At 43.2% G+C, this 20,006-nt stretch overlaps 1 protein-coding gene across 2 annotated transcripts; it reads right to left on the bottom strand.

Moving 5' to 3' along the window:
* Positions 1 to 1,798: 1,798 nt before the first annotated feature.
* Positions 1,799 to 18,756, bottom strand: LOC112218740 (pannexin-2-like). 2 transcript variants are annotated; one of them, XM_024379816.2, is made up of 7 exons: positions 18,653 to 18,756; positions 13,784 to 13,940; positions 13,070 to 13,689; positions 9,681 to 10,795; positions 6,605 to 6,737; positions 6,161 to 6,349; positions 1,799 to 5,841 (listed from the first exon to the last, which is right to left on the bottom strand). In XM_024379816.2, exons 3-7 carry the CDS (start codon positions 13,296 to 13,298, stop codon positions 5,534 to 5,536), a joined length of 1,974 nt encoding a protein of 657 aa, XP_024235584.1. In that variant the 5' UTR covers positions 13,299 to 13,689; positions 13,784 to 13,940; positions 18,653 to 18,756; the 3' UTR covers positions 1,799 to 5,533. The 2 variants fall into 2 exon arrangements, with proteins under 2 accessions (XP_024235584.1, XP_024235583.1); XM_024379815.2 differs by having other exon boundaries at positions 13,070 to 13,940.
* Positions 18,757 to 20,006: the final 1,250 nt, after the last annotated feature.

The raw sequence follows: 20,006 nt of genomic DNA, 5'->3' as shown, positions 1-20,006 counted from the left end.
GATGAATGAAGCAAAGTACAGAGAGATCCTTGATGAAATCCTGCTCCAGAGTGCTCAGGACCTCAGACTTGGGCGAAGGTTCACCTTCCAACAGGACAACGACCCTAAGCACACAGCCAAGGCAACTCAAGAGTGGCTTTGGGACAAGTGGCTGAATGTCCTTGAGTGGCCCAGCCAGAGCCCAGACTTGAAACCGATCAAACATCTCTGAAGAGACTTGAAAATAGCTGTGCAGCAATTGCTCCCCATCCAACCAGACATAGCTTGAAAGGATCTGCAGAGAAGAATGGAAGAACTACCCAATTTTTTTTAAATAATTTTTATTTAACTAGGCAAGTCAGTTAAGAACAAATTCTTATTTACAATGAAGGCCTACAATGAAGGAGCTTCCGGCGACGGTCCAAAGAGTCCGGCGTCCAGTCCCGTTCCATGGCAGGAGCCTTCCTCTGCGCCGATGTCCAGTCCCGCTCCAAAGCTGGAGCCTTCCTCTGCGCTGGCACCCAATCCAGGCACGGCGTCTAGTCCCGCTCCAAGGCCGGAGCATTCCTCTGCGCCGGCGCCCAGTCCAGGCACGGCGTCTAGTCCCGCTCCAAGGCTGGAGCCTTCCTCTGCGCCCAGTCCAGGCATGGCGTCCAGTCCTGCTCCATGGCAGGAGCCTTCCTCTGCGCCGATGTCCAGTCCAAGCACGGCATCCAGTCCAGCTCCATGGCAGGAACCCTCCTCTGCGCCGGTGTCTAGTCCAGACATGGCGACCAGCCCAGCTCCAAGGCCTGATCATAGAGAGCCCTTGTTTCTCTATGGTGTAGTAGGTCAGGGCATGACGAGGGGGTGTTCTAGTTTAAAATATCTATGTTGGTGTTTTAGTTTGGTTCCCAATTAGAGGCAGCTGGTAATCGTTGCCTCTAATTGGGGATCATATTTTGGTAGCATTTTTCCCACCTGTGTCTGTGGGATATTGATTGTTTGTTAGTGTTTTTGGGCACTACGTCCTCACGGTCTTTGTAAGTTTTTTATTTTATTTTGTTAGTTTCACTTAAATATGTCGAACTATACTCGCGCTGCGCCTTGGTCCGCTCATTTCCAAGGACGTGACAAGTTGAGCCAGTAACAATGTTTGTTTGTAAACAGCACAAAGGGAGAAAGTGGGAGGAGCAGGTGAGTCCAGCTGTGGGGGATCGAGTTTTATAATTGAAAGTCAAGTTTTTTTTTTTTGCTTAAATAGAGTGATCAGCGATGTGCAACTATAGTTTTCCTTCACAGAAAATACATTCATGTAACATATTCGTCAGAAAACAGCTTATGTGCAAAGCTTTTTGGCAGCCACACAAGTAAATAAGCTAACAATGAAAAAGGTATGTTTTGGAAAAACGATGCATTACCATCATATTTCTAATGTTTACCATAGAAAGAATGTAGCCAGCTACATTTCCTAATGTTTTGCTTAAGTTAATCTTGCATTTTTCCAAGAAAAGTAGGCTGTAAAAGTACTGGAGGAAAGTAGCTGCATATCAGTCAGAGTATGGTCTGCTGATAGAATGCTCTTTTGTGAATTCTCATCTGATTAGAGAAGTGCAACTGAAGCACGAAATTAGTCTGATGCCGAGCAGAAATAAGACGTATTTTACATCTGTGTTTACAAAACGCAGCAAGATATTTGTTATGCGTTTTATCTTTTTTTCCTGCATTAACGCGACCCCCTAAGTTTAACTTGCTAGTGAATCTAAGTGAGTGGCTGAATTAATAAGTTGGCACAGCATAATTTTTTTAATATATATTTTTATTTTATCCTTATTTTACCAGGTAAGTTGACTGTGAACACATTCTCATTTACAGCAATGACCTAGGGAATAGTTACAGGGGAGAGGAGGGGCTTTGTGTTAGCCTTCTGCCTTGTTTGGAAGGTCAAAGCCCATTGGATAAGTTATTTGTAGAGCTGCCACTATCTTGATTTCCTTGCATTTTTTTCTCCTCTCTGTTCTCCTCTCCCCTCTTCTCCAAGCAGAGCATGTAGGCCCGTTGCCCTAGCGACTCCAGACTCCACACAGCATGTATCCTACACATACTGCTCCAGAGCCAGTAATGTTCTTCCTTCAGACAAGCATGCATAAAAACATTATTCATTTGCACAATGCATCTCGTTCACATTCCCTTGTAAATGTCCAAACTCACCAAAAATGACATTCGGTAGCTCCTACCTATATATGTATAACTTTATGAGCTGGATTGCCTGTCTTTGCAATTAGTTTATTTTAATCTGATAAATGGCATATAGGCTCTCATTAGCATATTCGGAGCTAGCAGCCCTCCATCGAAATGTGCTCATTTTGTTAGCATTCTGGTTATAAACGCCCACTGGTCTGTTTTGTGTTTGTTGGCACCCCCTTGTGTACTACGCCGGTAATACCGTATATCCCGGTATGAGAGCGGGATGGTATGACGATATGAATATCTGGATACCGCCCAACCATACTTTCATCATGACTAAAAAATAGCTATTTCCTGCTACGAAACTGCATGTAGCTACTTCATGCAAGATTTAGCTACATCATCTTCATAAACAGTTTGTTGACACAATTGTTGACAGCTAGCTATTTTGCTGGCTAGCAAGTCACGTTAGTTAATGGTTTCACACTTACTAGCTAGATAGCTAGCTTCTAGTGACACATTTACTCACAGAAATGAGTAACAGTATTAATTTAGGGTGTTAGCAAGTTTGACAAGCTAGCTAGCTGGCATATCTGATAGCTGGCTAACTCCTTTGTTATGAGGTGTATATTAGTTTACAATATTAAAGCTACGTTAATATAATAAATAGGAATGCAAACTTACAGGCTAGCCAACCTGTGTGCTCTCACCCATACTCAGTCAGACTGTGACTCGTCTGTTGTCGTTGCCTTCTGGTACTTGTAGTTTGTGGTGGAAATATGCTTATAGTTCTTATTATTGTGTATTATTTTATATTTTATCTATTTTCATGCATATGCTATTAATTACAGAAACATGTATAGAAAGAACTCATGTTCAACTTTTATTTTTTTTAAAGTGTAAAGTGTAAAGTGTTACTCATGACTACATTTTATAACTCCCCACAACTCTTATTTCACCAGAGAAACACCACCCACCTTAAGAAAGAGCAGGATCAAGTTACACTGTCTTTCCTCTGTTTTACTGGGACTAGGATTTGGGGTGGATAAACTGTTCCTAGATCTGTACCCAGGCAGGGAATGTAGGCAGTCTACCAAGACAGAGCCTTCAGGAACAAAACCGTTTCTTTCCCCAATCTGAGGTCCCCAACCCCAAAGAAAGCATGAGGAGGAGCGCTGCTCTATCAACATGCTCACACTCATAAACTTGTGCTACATGTCATATTTAAAGTGCCTTTGGATGCATTAGTGTGCTGAGTACATCAAGGGGATAGTGTGCCAACCACAGATCATGAAATTAAATGTATTTTTTTTGTCATCTAAAAAATTGCCAGACAAGCACCCTTCAGATTGCATCTGCTGAATAATATTTCTAAGGTAGCCTACCCAGGCAGGTAGTTTCCCAAACCATGCATTTAGTGGATTTTAGACTGTGAACATCACAACCATCAATCTAATTGGAAGGTCAACTTTACATTGCCACATACACTTACCCTATATCTCACTGGTAGGTTAAGTAATATTATAGGCTTTCTAATCCTTTTTACATGCCCTTTTATACATGTTTTATTGCCCAAGATGACAGATTCACAGCATAGAGGAATCCTCATAGTGTGTTCATGAAAAATACCTGCTTGTTGTAGATTGGTCTGCCATCACTGCTCAGTTTTGGCTACCAATTGCTCAGACATACGGTTGATGGTGGTTGTTTGCTACACATATCCCCCTGTCTATGGCATCATACCTGGTGGAAGGTGCTTTTATATCCTGATAACAATTCTACTAACTACAGTACTGTACTTTTCATTCGTTAATTTCATTGTCTTTGGTGAGTAATGAGACAGCATGATGACAAAGTGTTACTGAGATGGGGTGCTGTTGCTCTCAATGTGGTGGCACGTGGCAAGGCAGGCCTATGGCTATGGTGAAATGGTAGGACAGTCAAAAGCAAAGCATTCAGATGCTGTATATTTCATTGTGTCAAATGTTTTCTTTATCTACGTATCACTTCACTTATTCTTCAAAACTTTCACAAGAAGTGACTGCAATGTCCAGCTGGGGGTGACTGTAATGTCCCCAAATGTGTCCAGGTTTCAGTTGAAATGCAGTGCTGGTGTAAAGACGACTGTACTTTGACAGCTCAACAGTTCAGAGTAACTATCACAGTAATTAGGGCACATATAGGGACAAACACTGACATTGAGAGGTGGCAAGGTTGGAACAAATTTGTAGATCCATAGCAAGAAGATGAATGGAACTTGAATGCAAAATGTTGGCAAAAAATTATTATGCATATTCTTGCCTATATTCATTAAAGTGGAGGTGTTTCTGACATGTATTTTACACAAGAAAATCTATTATATGACTTCCTTATTGGATGGATCAATCAACCTCACATAATAAGTGCACTAGTGGTGTGAGAGGAACCCATTAAAGTTGCCATCTGTAACTTTCATTACCACTCAAAAGTACTGCCCCTGCACTTGTTTGTAAACTAAAGAGGAACTAAAACGAATGTAACCATTTGTTTTTGTTTCACTTCTTGGATAGGTGTGTGCCACTGGGAAAATTAAAGTTACAGATTGCAACATCTGAGCCCAATCTTCAGTAAGGTAGGTGCATTCTCACTTCGCCTCCTCTGTCCTCTGTGTGGTCAAATGACACTGATTAACTAATTGAACATTTATGTGTGAAGCACACCACAACTGACATAGGGCTACAGAGTCTATAGATGATTTACAGTATGTAAAATGTCTTCTAAGTTGGAAGTGTATACATTATTGCATATTCTTTTGCATATATTGCAGTGCAGATTTTTAAACGTATTGCATGGGCTCTCAGTATACTTGGATAGAGGGACAATAAGCAATGATAGTAATGTTTTTATCAACATGTTTTCAGAATTTAACTGTAGGTAAAAGCAGTCTTTTACATGGTGTGCTTTACTAAAATGTGTGTAAAAAGCATTCCACCTTCCCTTTTCTCTTTCCTAGCTTTTGTAATATGAGCTGCTTCCTCTCCAAGTCAAGGATATGAGCAACAAATGCTGTCTGCATTTCAACAAAGTCTCCTTGCTTCCCATCCTGGACAAATCAAGTGCTGAGAGAGTTACATCAGATGACAGGGTTGATTAGCACACATTGAACCAGTATCCTCTCTTTTGCTGCATCTTGTTAAATCTATATCAAAAAATGATGGTTCAGCACCATCGGCACCCTCACTCAGTCCCTTCACCAGAGAAGAGGTGCGTTGTGAGCACAGCACAACTGTGTGGTCAGGAGGACAAGGTTTTTTTTTCTATAGGCAGACAGTGATTGGCATGGAAGTGGTGAGTATATGTTGCTGTGTGCCGCCCTCAAAATATGTCCCCAAACATGTGTGTCTCCTCCTCAGCACTCCCCAGCAGCGATTAGTTCCCCCACGGGTCTCTCAGTCAGTCTGGCCCCCTGGCCTCCAGCTCCCTCTTCCTCCATACTGAGTATCTGGTGCATACTTAGAAGCTGGTGGGAAGGGATCCGAGTAAAGACTGCAGGCTGGGCTTCGGGCTCCTCTTGTTCGATGAGGGACTCTGTAGGGTGGCATTCAGCGAGGGAGGGTGGGTGGGGGCTGGGAGTGGCACCGTTCAGATAGATACTAGTGGGGACTGTCATTGTAGAGAAGACCGTGTTGGTGGACTCTGGGGTGCAATCTTTCTTTTCTGAAGAGGGAGAGAAAGAGAAAACAATGGTATTGTACACAGGCCCATAGTTTTTTCCTGACCACATGACCTAACCAGGAACATTTTTAGACTCTAGTTATAGCCTACTTGTAGTTTATAAAGACAAAGTGGTCATGCAAAACTCTGGGTCACCATTGCATTAGGTTAAGCATTCTGTTAGAGTTGGCTTTTTCTCAGTTCTCTCCTTTCTTTCCTTTCTCAAAAATGCCAAAAAGTATCAGGGGAGACAGGAATATATAGAATAAGGTTTGTTGCCTTGGTGATAGATTGCCATGCCTCATCTCAGGAGGAATCTTACCTGTGATAGAAGCAGAAACATGGACGATGGTGTGTGTGCCCTCGATGAACACAGAGTCCAGGGTGTGGTCAGGGGGCAGAGGCTCTGTGCTGACTGTCTCTACCTTGGTGGGCTTACGGATGGTCAGCATGTATGGGTGGACATCCAGGGTAAAGTTGCGACTGTGCTTTTTCTCCATTGCGCTCATATCTACAGTCGGGCATTCAACAGATATGGTAAGGAGGATAGAACACAATAGCAGGACCAAATTGTGCATGAGTTGCACAACTTTATTTACAGTTTGTGGCATTCCTGAAGCACTTTTCTATGCAAAAGCAGTTTTAGTCAAATATCCAAAATAGAGAAATATATCAAAATTCTGAGTAACCATAAAATGTATATTAGCCTACTAAACTTTCTATTACCATAATTTCTACAGTAATGTCACTACTCTCAGTATGGTACCTTTGGCAGAGGGTGGGTACTGTGTGCTCTTGCTTAATGGAGCAACATAGTTCTCTGCAACTGGTTTCCTCCTCACCGGTTTGGGCTTCTCAGTCTTAGTGCTGTTCTCCAAACGCGTCATTGTCAGAGGTTCCTTCACCATGGACAGACATGGACAGTTAGCACAATTATCCAAAGCAGAATTCGATTATTGAAGGGATAGTTCACTTTTGTGAAGTTTTAGCTTATTTTACCAAGTGTTTTTTCCGACTTACTAAGGATTACCTCTGGTTTTAACAAACTTAAATGGTTGGGATGAAACAACACCCTAGATAATTTGCAAAAAAGCTCAAACTTAAAAAGTGAACGATCCTTTTACGTTGTATGATAGGAGACAGGCGCAGGAATACAATTATTATTTTTTTCTCTACCCAAAATAGAGTACATCATGAACATGATGGGGATGAAGCCCAAAACAAACACGTGTGTGTGTGTGTGTATATATATATATCACAAGGCTGTAACCCAAACAAAGAGCGAGGTGTAAACCTCTAATAAATACACTGGCCGAGACCCGTAATAACAAGACACGTGACGAGACCTGTAATAACAAGACATGGGATGGGACGAGACCCGTAATAACAAGACACGGGATGGGACGAGACCCGTATAACAAGACACGGGATGGGACGAGACCCGTAATAACAAGACATGGGATGGGACGAGACCCGTAATAACAAGACACGGGATGGGACGAGACCCGTAATAACAAGACACGGGATGGGACGGGACCCGTAATAAATAACAAGACATGGGATGGGACGAGACCCGTAATAACAAGACATGGGATGGGACGAGACCCGAGACCCGTAATAACAAGACATGGGATGGGACGAGACCCGTAATAACAAGACACGGGATGGGACGAGACCCGTAATAACAAGACACGGGATGGGACGAGACCCGTAATAACAAGACACGGGATGGGACGAGACCCGTAATAACAAGACACGGGATGGGACGAGACCCGTAATAACAAGACATGGGATGGGACGAGACCCGTAATAACAAGACACGGGATGGGACGAGACCCGTAATAACAAGACACGGGATGGGACGAGACCCGTAATAACAAGACACGGGACGAGACCCGTAATAACAAGACACGGGACGAGACCCGTAATAACAAGACACGGGACGAGACCCGTAATAACAAGACACGGGACGAGACCCGTAATAACAAGACATGGGAAGAGACCCGTAATAACAAGTGCACATTAACACAGTAACACGCAAGCCGACACAACAGAGCACAGGTACTCACAAGACCAATGGACATGGAACAATAATCAACAAGGATACTTATTTTCCACCATAATCTGCAAATAAATTCATTAAAAATCCTACAATGTGATTTTCTGTATTATTTTCTCTTCATTTTGCCTGTCGTAGTTGAAGTGTACCTATGATGAAAATTACAGGCCTCTCTCATCTTTTTAAGTGGGAGAACTTGCACAATTGGTGGCTGACTAAATACTTTTTTTTTGCCCCACTGTATATAGGGAAGGTAATCAGGGAATTGATGGAGTCCAGGTGAGTCTGATGACACGCAGGTGCGCGTAACGATGGTGACAGGTGTGCACCATAACGAGCGGCCTGGTGACCTAGAGGCCTGAGAGGGAGCACACGTGACAGGTGCTTTGGTTTTTCAGCACAGTGGGTGAAGACTATTTTATTGCATATTAATTTAGATGAATATCCTAAGGCATTAATCGGAAGGAAATCCACAGGTTGGTTTTTTTAGTGTGAGAAGATGAATCAATATCAGTTAATTTGGGTTGGAAATCAGGAATATCCTTTTTTCATTGGTGGTAATTAGTCATAACAACAATAGACTTAGCCTACTATGTGTAATTCAGCTTTAGACAAACATATCGCATTTCCAGCCCATGATAATTGGCCAGAATATGCAGACCTGTGGCTACCCCTTTTTTTGTTTGTTTTTTTGTTGTTGAATTTTACCCCTTTTTCTCCCCAATTTCATGGTATCCAATTGTTGTAGTAGCTACTATCTTGTCTCATCGCTACAACTCCCGTACGGGCTCGGGAGAGACGAAGGTTGAAAGTCATGCGTCCTCCGATACACAACCCAACCAGCCGTACTGCTTCTTAACACAGCGCGCATCCAACCCGGAAGCCAGCCGCACCAATGCACCTGGCAACCTTGGTTAGCGCGCACTGCGCCCAGCCCGCCACAGGAGTCGCTGGTGCGCGATGAGACAAGGACATCCCTACCGACCAAGCCCTCCCTAACCCGGACGACGCTAGGCCAATTGTGCGTCGCCCCACGGACCTCCCGGTCGCGGCCGGTTACGACAGAGCCTGGGCGCGAACCCGTGGCTACCCTCTTTTCATCAGAGAGTGAAATATTTAGTCTCGTCTCTAACATGTAGGCTCAGCATTCACAAACAGTCCCATTACAAGTCAGAATGTTGAACAAACTTCATTTCAACTTACTTTACCTATTGTCCGCTGAGTTTGTCCCTATGTCGGAGGTAATCTGAGACAAAATATCCACAGGGAAGTGTTATCAACCCGACCTTCAGTACACTGGTCTGTATATCATGTTTTATTTTTTGCATGTGACAAACACTTGCACAATATGGCCAAGTCTAACCGAACCACAGAGTGAATGTTGTCCCACACAATCAGCTGTCAAATTTCACAAACGCTTCCATCTGATTGCAAGGAAACATTGTTCGATTGACTATGTTCGGTACATTTGGCTATTGTTTACATGTTGCACATCATGCAAAATGCATTAGGAGATTGAAAATGCAAGTGACAGAACCACAAAAAGTCAGGTAAACAACACTTCCCTGTGGATCCTCCACCTCCTACCGTCAAAAGCACCAACAGCACGGATAACCGGTAAAGTAAGTGTAAATATAGTTTTATTCAACATTCTGACTTGTAGACTTTATCTTTTAGGCAGACTTCTTTCAGATTGAATATCCATGGTGTAACCATGGTAACAGTGATGTGTAGGCAAACCTGTGGCAGGCAGCATTTAGGCCGCCTATGCATGGGGACCTACCTTAAAAGGCTGGGGGAGGGGGTTGGAGCTGGGGATCCACTTCATCTTCTTGCGTGGTCGTTTGATGACCAGCGGCTCCCCTCCCAGCTCCCCCACTCCCAAGAGAGAGGGGTCCATGTTGGGGTCTAGGGTCTGGATGCCTGAGTCCCTCACAGAGGGTGTAGCGTCGTGGTTAGACTGGGCCAGGGCGGCCAGCAGCTGCCTCACCACATTGTCATACATGAGGTCGCTCTCATTGGTGATAAAGTCAAGGCGGTTGAGTGACTTGATGTGGTCGCGGTTCTCGTTACAGAACATGGCCAAGATGTTGATGTCACAGAACTGAGACTTCTGCCAGCGTCGCCGCGTCTTGATGCCGACCTTGTGCAGTTTGTCGAACACGAAGTTGGACTTCCGCACCACGAACAGGTGCAGCAAGTTGACCAGGATGACAAGGTTCATGGTGCTCAGCAGGGCAATGTCTACGGCGGCCATAATGCGCTGCAGCTGCACGGCTGGCAGTTTGCAGTTGACGCTGAGCCTCAGCTCAGGGATGCTGCTGGAGTCTGGAGGCTCCCCCAGGGCACAGCTGAACTCGTTCTGGCGCTGGCGGTGCCAGTAGGCGCTCAGGTAGGAGATGGGGATGGAGCTGAGGCACATGATGGCCAAGTGGCGCGCAAGGTACAGCTTGGCCAGAAAGTTGCTCTGTCCTCGTCTCTCCAAGTACTTCTCAAACAGGTTCTGCTCGGGGCTCTTCTCCTTCTCCGCATTCTCGATGATCTCTCGTCTCTCTTTCTCCGTGATGCCTGGTCCTTTGGACTGGATCTGCTTCTCGATCTTAGGGGCCCGGCCCTCGGCAGCCCGGTGGTAGCAGTTGTCGATCTCGTGAAGCAGGAAGTTGAGCTCGGAGGTAAGTCTTGTGGAGGCCATGAACTCCCAGCCCAAAGCAGGGATGTACATGATGCCGGCGAAGGCCAGCAGGGCGTAAGGTAGGAACTTGTGCTCAAACAGCGAAGGTCGAAGGTCAGGCTCCACCCCGGGAACGGCGTCACGCAGCTCTGTCCAGCAGTAGCCTCGTGCGTACAGGGCCTGGTCACGGGTGAAGTTGTGAGGCGTGTAGCAGTAGATTGACTCCTCTGAGAGGGGAAAAGAAGGAGAGAGTTAGCCTCATAATCTGACATTACAACTGAGGGTAATGGATGTTTGTTATCTATTTACAGTAAGTGAATTTTTTTTAAAACGAATTGTCAAACTTTCCTCTAACAGCCAGTCTTTGATATAATGTTGATTTTATAGATGTTTCCTATGTGGGGGAAATACCATTGATTAATTTAATCAATTTGTGTCAGAAGACTTCTCAGATTTCATTACTTTCTGGAAGTGCTGATTCATGGTATAAAACCATCTGGAGAGGAGACTGAGAAGGAGGCAGCACTTCAAGCCACACCTGTATTCCATTCATTCGTTCCCTGTTATGCTTGAGTATGGTAGCAGCAAGGCCATTCGACGGTCGACTGACAAGGTCTGGTAGGTTCAAGGGTGCATCTGGCCCCGAGGTGCACTTGTGACTTTCATTTAATGATTGTTGAACTGAGCATGAGAACATTACACACTGCCTGCAAAGCGCTGAGCCAGGTGTCAGAGGGCTGGGGTGGGTACGGTGTCTAGGAAAGGGCTGTTTTTCAGGCTTGACAAAGTTTATGTGATTGCTCTTCAAATTTGCACATGTTCATATTTGGCCTGTAGGCTCCTTCATTTGGTATTGGCCTGAGACTTAAATCCAACATAATTTGTTCAAATTAAGGGTAGAAACCAATGACTTCAGTACAATAAGTATTGTACATAAATGTAATATAGTGCACATTGCACTGCTGTTTTTGGTTGTTGCCATGGCACTTGAGGTTTGTGGGGCCTATCAAATTGGTCCAGTTGGCAACCCATGTTTTGAAGAGGAGCAGTGCAGAGATGGGCTCCCACTCAATCCCATCCTCTGTCGGACCTGTGCTTCCCACCCGGTACTATGTGAAATTCTCAGTCACAGCTGGTTGGTGCTGCTATGCAGACAGCCTGACTCAGCATTGAGCTTTCCTTTCTCTCCTCTCTGTTCACTACAGTATCCCAGTCTAATCTCGGAACTGATCTCTCACACCAAAAACCAAAAGCACTGCATACTTAACCCTACATTTCCCAGATCTATCATTCTGATAAAATAAAAAAAACGTATGGTGCATTTCATCTGAGGATTTACCAGAGTGTTTTACCCAAAAGATTCAGACTTTTCTGTTTCCATCTACGTGGGCCGGCCCCCGTGTCTCACTGGCCACGGCTCCAGTGGACCTGCTCTGACTTGGAGCCAGGCAAGGCTCTGAGTACTTTTCAGCTTGCATTTACAAAACAATGGCGAACTGTGAGCTTTAACACCTTCTTATAAACCAACAGTCATGATTTTTAATTTTTTTTATTTACCTTTATTTAACTAGGCAAGTCAGTTAAGAATGCATTCTTATTTACAATGACTGCCTAGCAAAAGGCCTCCTGCCTCCATGTTGTGTTGCTGCCATGCTGTGTTGTTGTCTTAGGTCTCTCTTTATGTAGTGTTGTGGTGTCTCTCTTGTCGCAATGTGTGTGTTGTCTTTTTTTTTCCAGCTCCTGGGAGGGGATTAAAACACGCATCACACATCACGACAAGAGAGAGACTACAACACTACATAAAGAGAGACCTAAGACAACAACACAGCATGGCAGCAACACAACATGAAATTAAACCGAGGTTGTTGATTCAGCTCACCACAAATATTTAGTGTCACACTCCTGATGGAAACACAATAACCTTAGAGCTCACATTAACATAAAACACTGGTGACAACCTGGCGTGGGGGTAAGATTCACTGGAAAAGCACCAATAGAGCACAAGTAAACTCTTCAGGATAATGTCCTACTGTTAGACATTATGAATGCCAATGTTGTTGGGGCATTGTCTGTGAGAGAAACCTTTGTTGTTGTTTTTTAAATATACCAATGCCATCGTATGAATAACAAAGCTACTACAGCTGTCTACTAGTATCTGTGTTCTGGTTCAGTGTAAAGTGACAGGCTGATGTGTGATGTGAGTTAACAACAACACGTTAGGACATACAGTTCCCTTCCCAACCTGCTGTGTGTGTTTGGTGTTTACAGCAGCAGCATAGCGCTGTCACAGGCCCCGCTAGTGGTCGTCTGCCAGACCTGGATTCAAATACTATTTTAAATATTTTGAGCGTTTGCTCTAGTCTAACTGGAGTGCCAAAAGGGGCGGTGTTTGCACTTTTGCAACTATTCTACTGGTTCAATTTCCCCAGACAAGCACAACTAAAGTATATTATTTCAAATAATAGTTGAAGCCAGGTCTGCCGTCTTGCCGACCCACTGACCTGCAAAGTTCCTTGTGAAGACCAGAGTGACGAGCAGGATGGGTATGATGACAGTGCCGATGGTGACGACGCGGTCAAATGGTAGCTCCAATTTAAGCTGGACCATAAGGCCGGCCAGCATTCCTCCCTTCTCATCCTGGGAAGAGCCAGGCAGGATCAGCTCCTTCAGCTTCTCTCCCGCCAGCAGAGCCGTGGCCATGTCTAAGTTCTGCTCGAGGATGTTCTGCATCCGGCCTGAGAAGACAACGGCCACCCCCTCCTCCTAGATACCTCCACCCACTCACACACACTGGGCTACTTACACACACACACACACACACACACAGGACTGGCTGTCTCCAGGCCAGACCTGGTTATGTGGTTATGTAAAGTCAGTAATGGCTGGGTCTTGATGTGATTGACAGTCTCTTGGGTGTATTGGGATCGTCACTGACTGTAAGTGGGACCTCCCTCCTCCTAGCTACGTCCACTCACACTGTTACACACCAACTCACACAGGACTGGCGGTCTCAATGCCAGGGCTGGTCATATGGCGCAGCAGGAACAACTGGGTTTTGATGGACAGTCTTGGATATGTTCACTGACGATGAGTCAGCCAGATTGATGCTCTCTGACTCTCTCTTCCCTCACAGAGGAAGGACATTGTGTTCAGTCAGTGGTTTACTGTGGGTTCCAGTTGTGCTGTGTACATTCTGAGTTTTTGTTCTCTCTCACCTTTAACTGGCCTTGGTCCACACACAGTGTGTCAGGTAAAAGGAAGGATAGATGATCTTTCTCTCGGTTCTCAAAGAGTGTGGTCTCCGGTGGATGAGTTTGTATGGATTTATAGTATACCCAGATCAATAGGGATACCTACTCCGATTCCATCTTCCTGCAAAAGACAGATTGTCCAACCTGGTCTCAGCATTTCGTATTATTCTGAATGTAAATCCGAGACACTCCATTTAGTATGTAATATTAAGTTTTGTATGGTATGTATTAATTTGTGTGATTATATTACAATTCGTATTATATGTTATGAATTTGCAAAATGTACAATATATTACGAATTTGTAAAATGTACTATATGTTACGAATTTGCTAAACATATGATATGTTACGAATTCTAGCTAGGTGGCTAGGTTGCTAACATTAGCTAGCATGCTAACGTTTGCTAGGCTAGGATTTAGGGTTAAGTTTAGGAGTTAGGTTAAAGGGTTAATGTTAGGGTTAGCTAAAAGTTAAGGTTAGGGTTAGTGTTAGGGGAAGGGTTAGCTAACATGCTAAGTAGTTGCAAAGTAGCTAAAAAGTAGTAAGTAGTTAAAGTTGCTATTTAGCAAAAAACATTTTTTGTCCGTGATGAGATCTGAACTCGCAACCTTTAGGTTGCTCAACGTTTGTGTTATACACCCTTCCAGCCACCCCAACCAACTACCCTACTTTCATTTTTTGCCTTAACTAACCGTCTGTTTTATGTAACCATACCAAACGTAACATATCATACTAAATGGAGTGTCTCAGATTTACAATAAGAATAATACGAAATGCTCTGAGACCAGGTTGGATTGTCAAGAAACATACTATATATATACTTGCAAAATGTTGGCCTTTTCTTCTAAAATAGAGAGCAATAACAAAACACTAGCTCAGTAAACACTGAAAATAAATCCAACAGTTTAGTTCAAGTAAATCATCTGGTTGAGATTATCTCTCTAACCAACACCATACTCAGTTACACCACTCAGGTACACCATCTCAAAGGTACTTTATCCAGTGTTCTGCATCACCGTATGCAGCTAAATTCCTGTTGTACTCACTCCCCGCTAGGCATTTACAGACGGCAATGTCTTTTAGATGTATTTTCTTTAGTACTGTCTGGACCGGTCTTTTTTTAATTAATGCAGACCGGACCAAATCTGAACCAAACAGACTTCCATCTGGACCGGCCTTGATTTCAATGTCCACAGACATCCAGATCGGCCTATATTTGGCCCAAACATAAACGTCTATAATTGTTTCAGATTTGGTCAGAACCAAATCTGAACCAATCATAGATATCTATGTTTCACAATTTTGGACAGCACGGTACAGTACAATAGAGCACAGCAGAGTACAGTGCACAGTAAATAAACATACAGTAGAGTACAGTAAAGTGTACTGTATTAAACCCTACTTTACTCTAATGTATTCTACTGAACTAAACTGTACTGTACTGTACCATACTCTACTGTAGTCTACTCTACTGAATAAAACTCTATCCTATCCTATCCTGAATAAAACTGCTATCCTATCCCGTACTGTAGCGCACTGTACTCTACTGTACTAAACTGTGTCGTACTGTGATGTTAAACTTGTGAAACATAGCTTAGAGGTCTATGATTTGTTCAGATCAAATATGTACTTGTTTGGGAGAGGAGCTCATTAGGATAATACCCAGCATGCTTTGTGTTTTTGTTTTTATTTTTACATTTTGGTAATTCAGCAGACAGAGCTACGTAACTAAGCTAGATAAACAAAAACATATCACAGTCATAGCAAGGTTTCTTTTTTTTACTGCTACTGAGAATGCTATTGTAGTTGAAGTGGTCTGTTGGTTTATTCTGTAGGTTGGAATGCTTTGAAAAGCTAGCATAAGTGCATGTGACAGATGGGGGCAATAATCTTCAGTTGGTTCCTCTTTCCTACAGTATATTAAGAGGCTTGAAAGAATGTATTTCCAGAAATTTGGACATAGAATCAATGACTGAAAAAGATGGATTTTCAATGTCTGTAAATCTTTTTGACATACGGAAAATACGTCTTTTCACCTTTCATTCAGCACCTAAAATGCACCTGATTTCAACATCCAGAAAATACATATTTTAGATGTCTGGAAATTATGTATTTTCGATGTCCTGTAAAATATTGTTTTCGACATCCGGAAAATGCATGTTTTCAACTTTGGCACCTAAAATGCAGCTGATTTCAACGTCAGAAAAAGAAGTCTAAAAGACAAATGTTCTATGTAATTTTGCTTACTGTGTCAGTAGTAGCAGTGAGAGCTCAGTTTCCAGTGAGTGGGTCAGTGTGGTCACATCTGTGGGGGATATTTGCCTTTGATTACACAAGAACTGTGAAGGGCGAAGTCACCCACTCTGATGAGAATGATGACCTTAAAAAGCTTTTTAAAAACTTTTATGGATCAGTACAAGGACATGCCTTTTTTTTCCAAACATGGTACCAAAAAATGATTTGATTCCTGGCTGAGTCAATCGATATTATTAGATTCCGATTCATATCAGTGATGTAATCATTAGTCATATGACATTATGCTCATGTTCTGTTCATTCAGCGTTACAGTGAAACCATTTCCCATGGAGCTGTGAGACATTATCTTTCATGAACACTGTCAAACCTGGGGATTTTGAATGTCAGAATCCAGGACACCTGTCAGGGGGATGCTGCTTTATGGTAGGTGTGTGTGTGTCATTGGCACTGCTGCACTCTGCAAGTGAGGAGGGGGTTGCTGCTGCATGCACACTCCAGGAAGGTTACATGAATGTCCTTCGAGAGGAGTGTGATCACATTGTCCCCGCTCACCCCACACACCCCTCCCATCTTTCTTTCTCTCCATCTTATGCTCTCTCTCCCTCTCTTTCCATCTCTTTTTTTCTCTCCATCTCTTTCTCGCTTCTTCTCATTCTCTCTCAATCTGGAATAAATATCCATAGTCCTTGAGCCACACAGAAGCAGGCCCATAGAGTGGATTACATTGTGCAGGGATAGAGGGATGGAAATCCTGCCTACCAACTGAATTTTTAGCATCATGACCTCCTCAATAAATTGCCCCTGGCTAAGACCAATCATTCATATTATTTTTGAGAGCATTACACTCCATTTGTCATCATAAAGGAGCATATCTGAGAATAACGTGATGTGATGTGTAGAATAGGCTGAAGTTCATCTGCTGTAAAATGTTGTATAAATAAATCATTGTGAGATTAAATATAAACTTGTCAAGCAACCAGTCATGAAACATTAGTCATAGGTAGTGACTACTGACTATGTGTAAATAGATAACGTGTAGGGTGAAGTTTCCCCTAGATGCTGTTCTTGGGTAAGTTTAGCATTTTCCTCACAAATGGTTAAGGATAGGATTGGAGGATGGGAAGCTGGTCCCAGATCTGTACCTAGGGGAAACATTGTCAACCACCCCTGGAGCAATCGACCACCCTTTCCTACTCTGAAGATCTTTGAGGGATCCTTGGATCAGACAATGAGAAAGCCCTGAGACATACTGTAGGTGAAAGGGCCTGTTCAATTCATTTACATTTCAGGCTACTTGATTCTGGGAAAGGCGCTTCTGTGTAGCACATGTATTATTTGTGTTCCTTCATTATTGAACATGCTTTACTTGGGCACGAAAATGACCTTAACATAAAACAATATCCTAATATTTATGACCTGATGATTAGTGTAATTGTCTGTCCAACAGTTCCAAAAATCTGGTTTACAACCAACAGTTGCCAATTTTAAATCGATTTTGTCTTGTAGGAGACAATATCTAATTTCAGTAACTCAGCTTCTGGCAGTGGTGAGCCCTTGGCACCAGTCCAACAACAGATTATGCCCCACAGTTGGACCTGCTACACGTGTTTAAAGGGGATGCCCACATTCAGTTGCCAGTACTACAGTATGCCACGTTTGGTTTAGGCTGTCCCTGTTACACAGATAGACATTCTTGGTGTAATCACTCACTTTTGCTGAAGAGGTGAACACAATTCACTGTAGGCTACATGTTTGAAGGATTGTGAGTGGAACTGTGTGACCTTTCAAGTACTCTCACTGGTCCTCCTCATTAATGAGCATCCATTCCGAGTGTGATCATGAGTTTATAGACTGGACTCATCCAAAAACTTCCAAACTAGCTACTCCTGTTGTAAAGTGAGCATGGCAAATAGTGAAATTTCACCTCAACAATGCACAGTCCCCAATATAGCGCCTATTCACTCTGCCTTTTTCAAGGACCCAAATGACAGGTTAAGCGAAATTAAAAATACTGTTAACCGTGCAAACAATAGCGTTAGGATACTGTTACACCAAATGCAAGTCCATTGCTAAACAAAATGCTACAATAACAGAGCAACAAAGCTATTGTGGTTATGCTACATACAGGCTATCATATGATAGAGTTTCCTCTACTAATCTTGTGAAATTGTCCAAGAGTCATTCTCAAACATGCCGCACTGTTGGTTGTCTAGTCATCCACATGCTATTGGCTACTTACATCAAAGGAGCGGTGCACAAAACAAAACTCTCCGCTGCAAGTCAACGAATGTGCACGCCAATTCAGCACTTGGTGCGGTGGACAGCTCCCAAAATGTAGACTGGGCACTGAAAATCTGAGTGTATTAGTCTAAAACGGGTTTAGTAAGGACACTTATTAGACTTTCAGCTCTTTGAGATTCAATAGGCTACATGTATTAGCTGCAGTCCACCTGTCCATATCAGTGACAGGCACAGACAATTCACGGTCTATCCATAAGGAAAATAGATCAAGCCCGAGAATCCACCGTGGGTTCAAATTCACCCATTTAACACAAGGAGGAAATATAATGTACTCACAGGTCTTGTGCATCCTCGGCGTGCTAAGAGTGACTGCAGTGCGGGCGAGCCGCTACAGCGTGTATCCGGGCACACCGGTTTGTTCCGCATTTACCCCTCCTCAGTCCTCACCCTCCCTTCCCGGTTTTGTCTCTCTCCTTTCCCCAGAACCAAAGATGAGGTGAGATAGGTAACGCATTAGGATTCAACAAATCATTGCTTCCTCTCTCCTTGCACAAATTGAAATGACAAATCCTGTTGTAAATGTCCATTTGACTGTGTTGTGAAAACCCAGACAATGGGTTGTGATCTTTAGATGGAGGAACAAACTCGACACTTTGGATGTAGTTTATAAAAGGTCTTACATTATCAGTAAAAAGAAATTGGGCACACTGAAGCAAGCTTCTGAGGATTTCCTCATATAGTCTCGGCTAGCCTATGAAGCTGTCGCTATCTTGCGTTTCAGGAGGAGAGGAACAGTGAATCAATCAATCTTTCCTTGTGATGTAGGCATTATAACTCCCCACTCCCTCAAACACACACACACTCATGAAGTCCCAGTGGGAGAACAGCCAGCAGCTAAACAGGGAATAAACACTCTGTCTTAACTCGCTCACCCCCAATCACGCCACCCGCAGCAGCTGTGTTTTTACTCAGAGATGTGGTGCCTCTGGTTATTCACGATTGGCTATAGCTAGGCTGTTTAGGTTGGCTGTTTCTGGCAAGACTCCCGTATAGGTCAGATCGATAGCAAGCGAGCAAGCAAGCCAAGGCGCGCGCTTCAGACTACGGTCAGGTTCCTAGCCGGTTTTCACCGGTTAGGTTCCATTCCTCATAACTGCTTCCAAATATAGGATCCTCTCCACCACTGCTGCATCGCAATGGTGATCAAGAAAGCAATTGAATGTGTTGTGGCTGCAACCGGAGACACTCCATTTAGTTTTATATATTACGTTTTGTATGGAATGTATAATTTGTGGATGTTCATCATTAATTTCGGATGATAAATTATGAATTACAATTCGTATGATATGTTACGAATTACAATTCGTGCAATATGCTATGAATTGCGATTCGTATAATAAGTTATGTTACGAATTCCAATTTGTTGTTGCTAATGTTAGCTAAGTGGCTAGGTGGCTAACGCTAATGTTAGCTAAGCCAGGGGTTAGGGTTAAGGTTAGGAGTTAGGTTATTATTAAATTATTCAGGTTAGGGGAAGGTTTAGCTAAAAGAGTTAAGGCAGTGGTTCCCAAACTTTTTTTGGTCCACAACCCCATTTTGATATCTGAAAATTCTCAAGACCCTAATCATGTGAAAAATAATTATGTAATAAACAGTCAATGTTAACTTTTAAATTGGAGCTATTGCAGTT

Source organism: Oncorhynchus tshawytscha, linkage group LG19, assembly GCF_018296145.1.
Source record: "Oncorhynchus tshawytscha isolate Ot180627B linkage group LG19, Otsh_v2.0, whole genome shotgun sequence".
NCBI classification, from domain to species: domain Eukaryota; kingdom Metazoa; phylum Chordata; class Actinopteri; order Salmoniformes; family Salmonidae; genus Oncorhynchus; species Oncorhynchus tshawytscha.
Note: the sequence above shows the minus strand (reverse complement) of the source record. Positions and strands in the feature narration are given on the sequence as shown.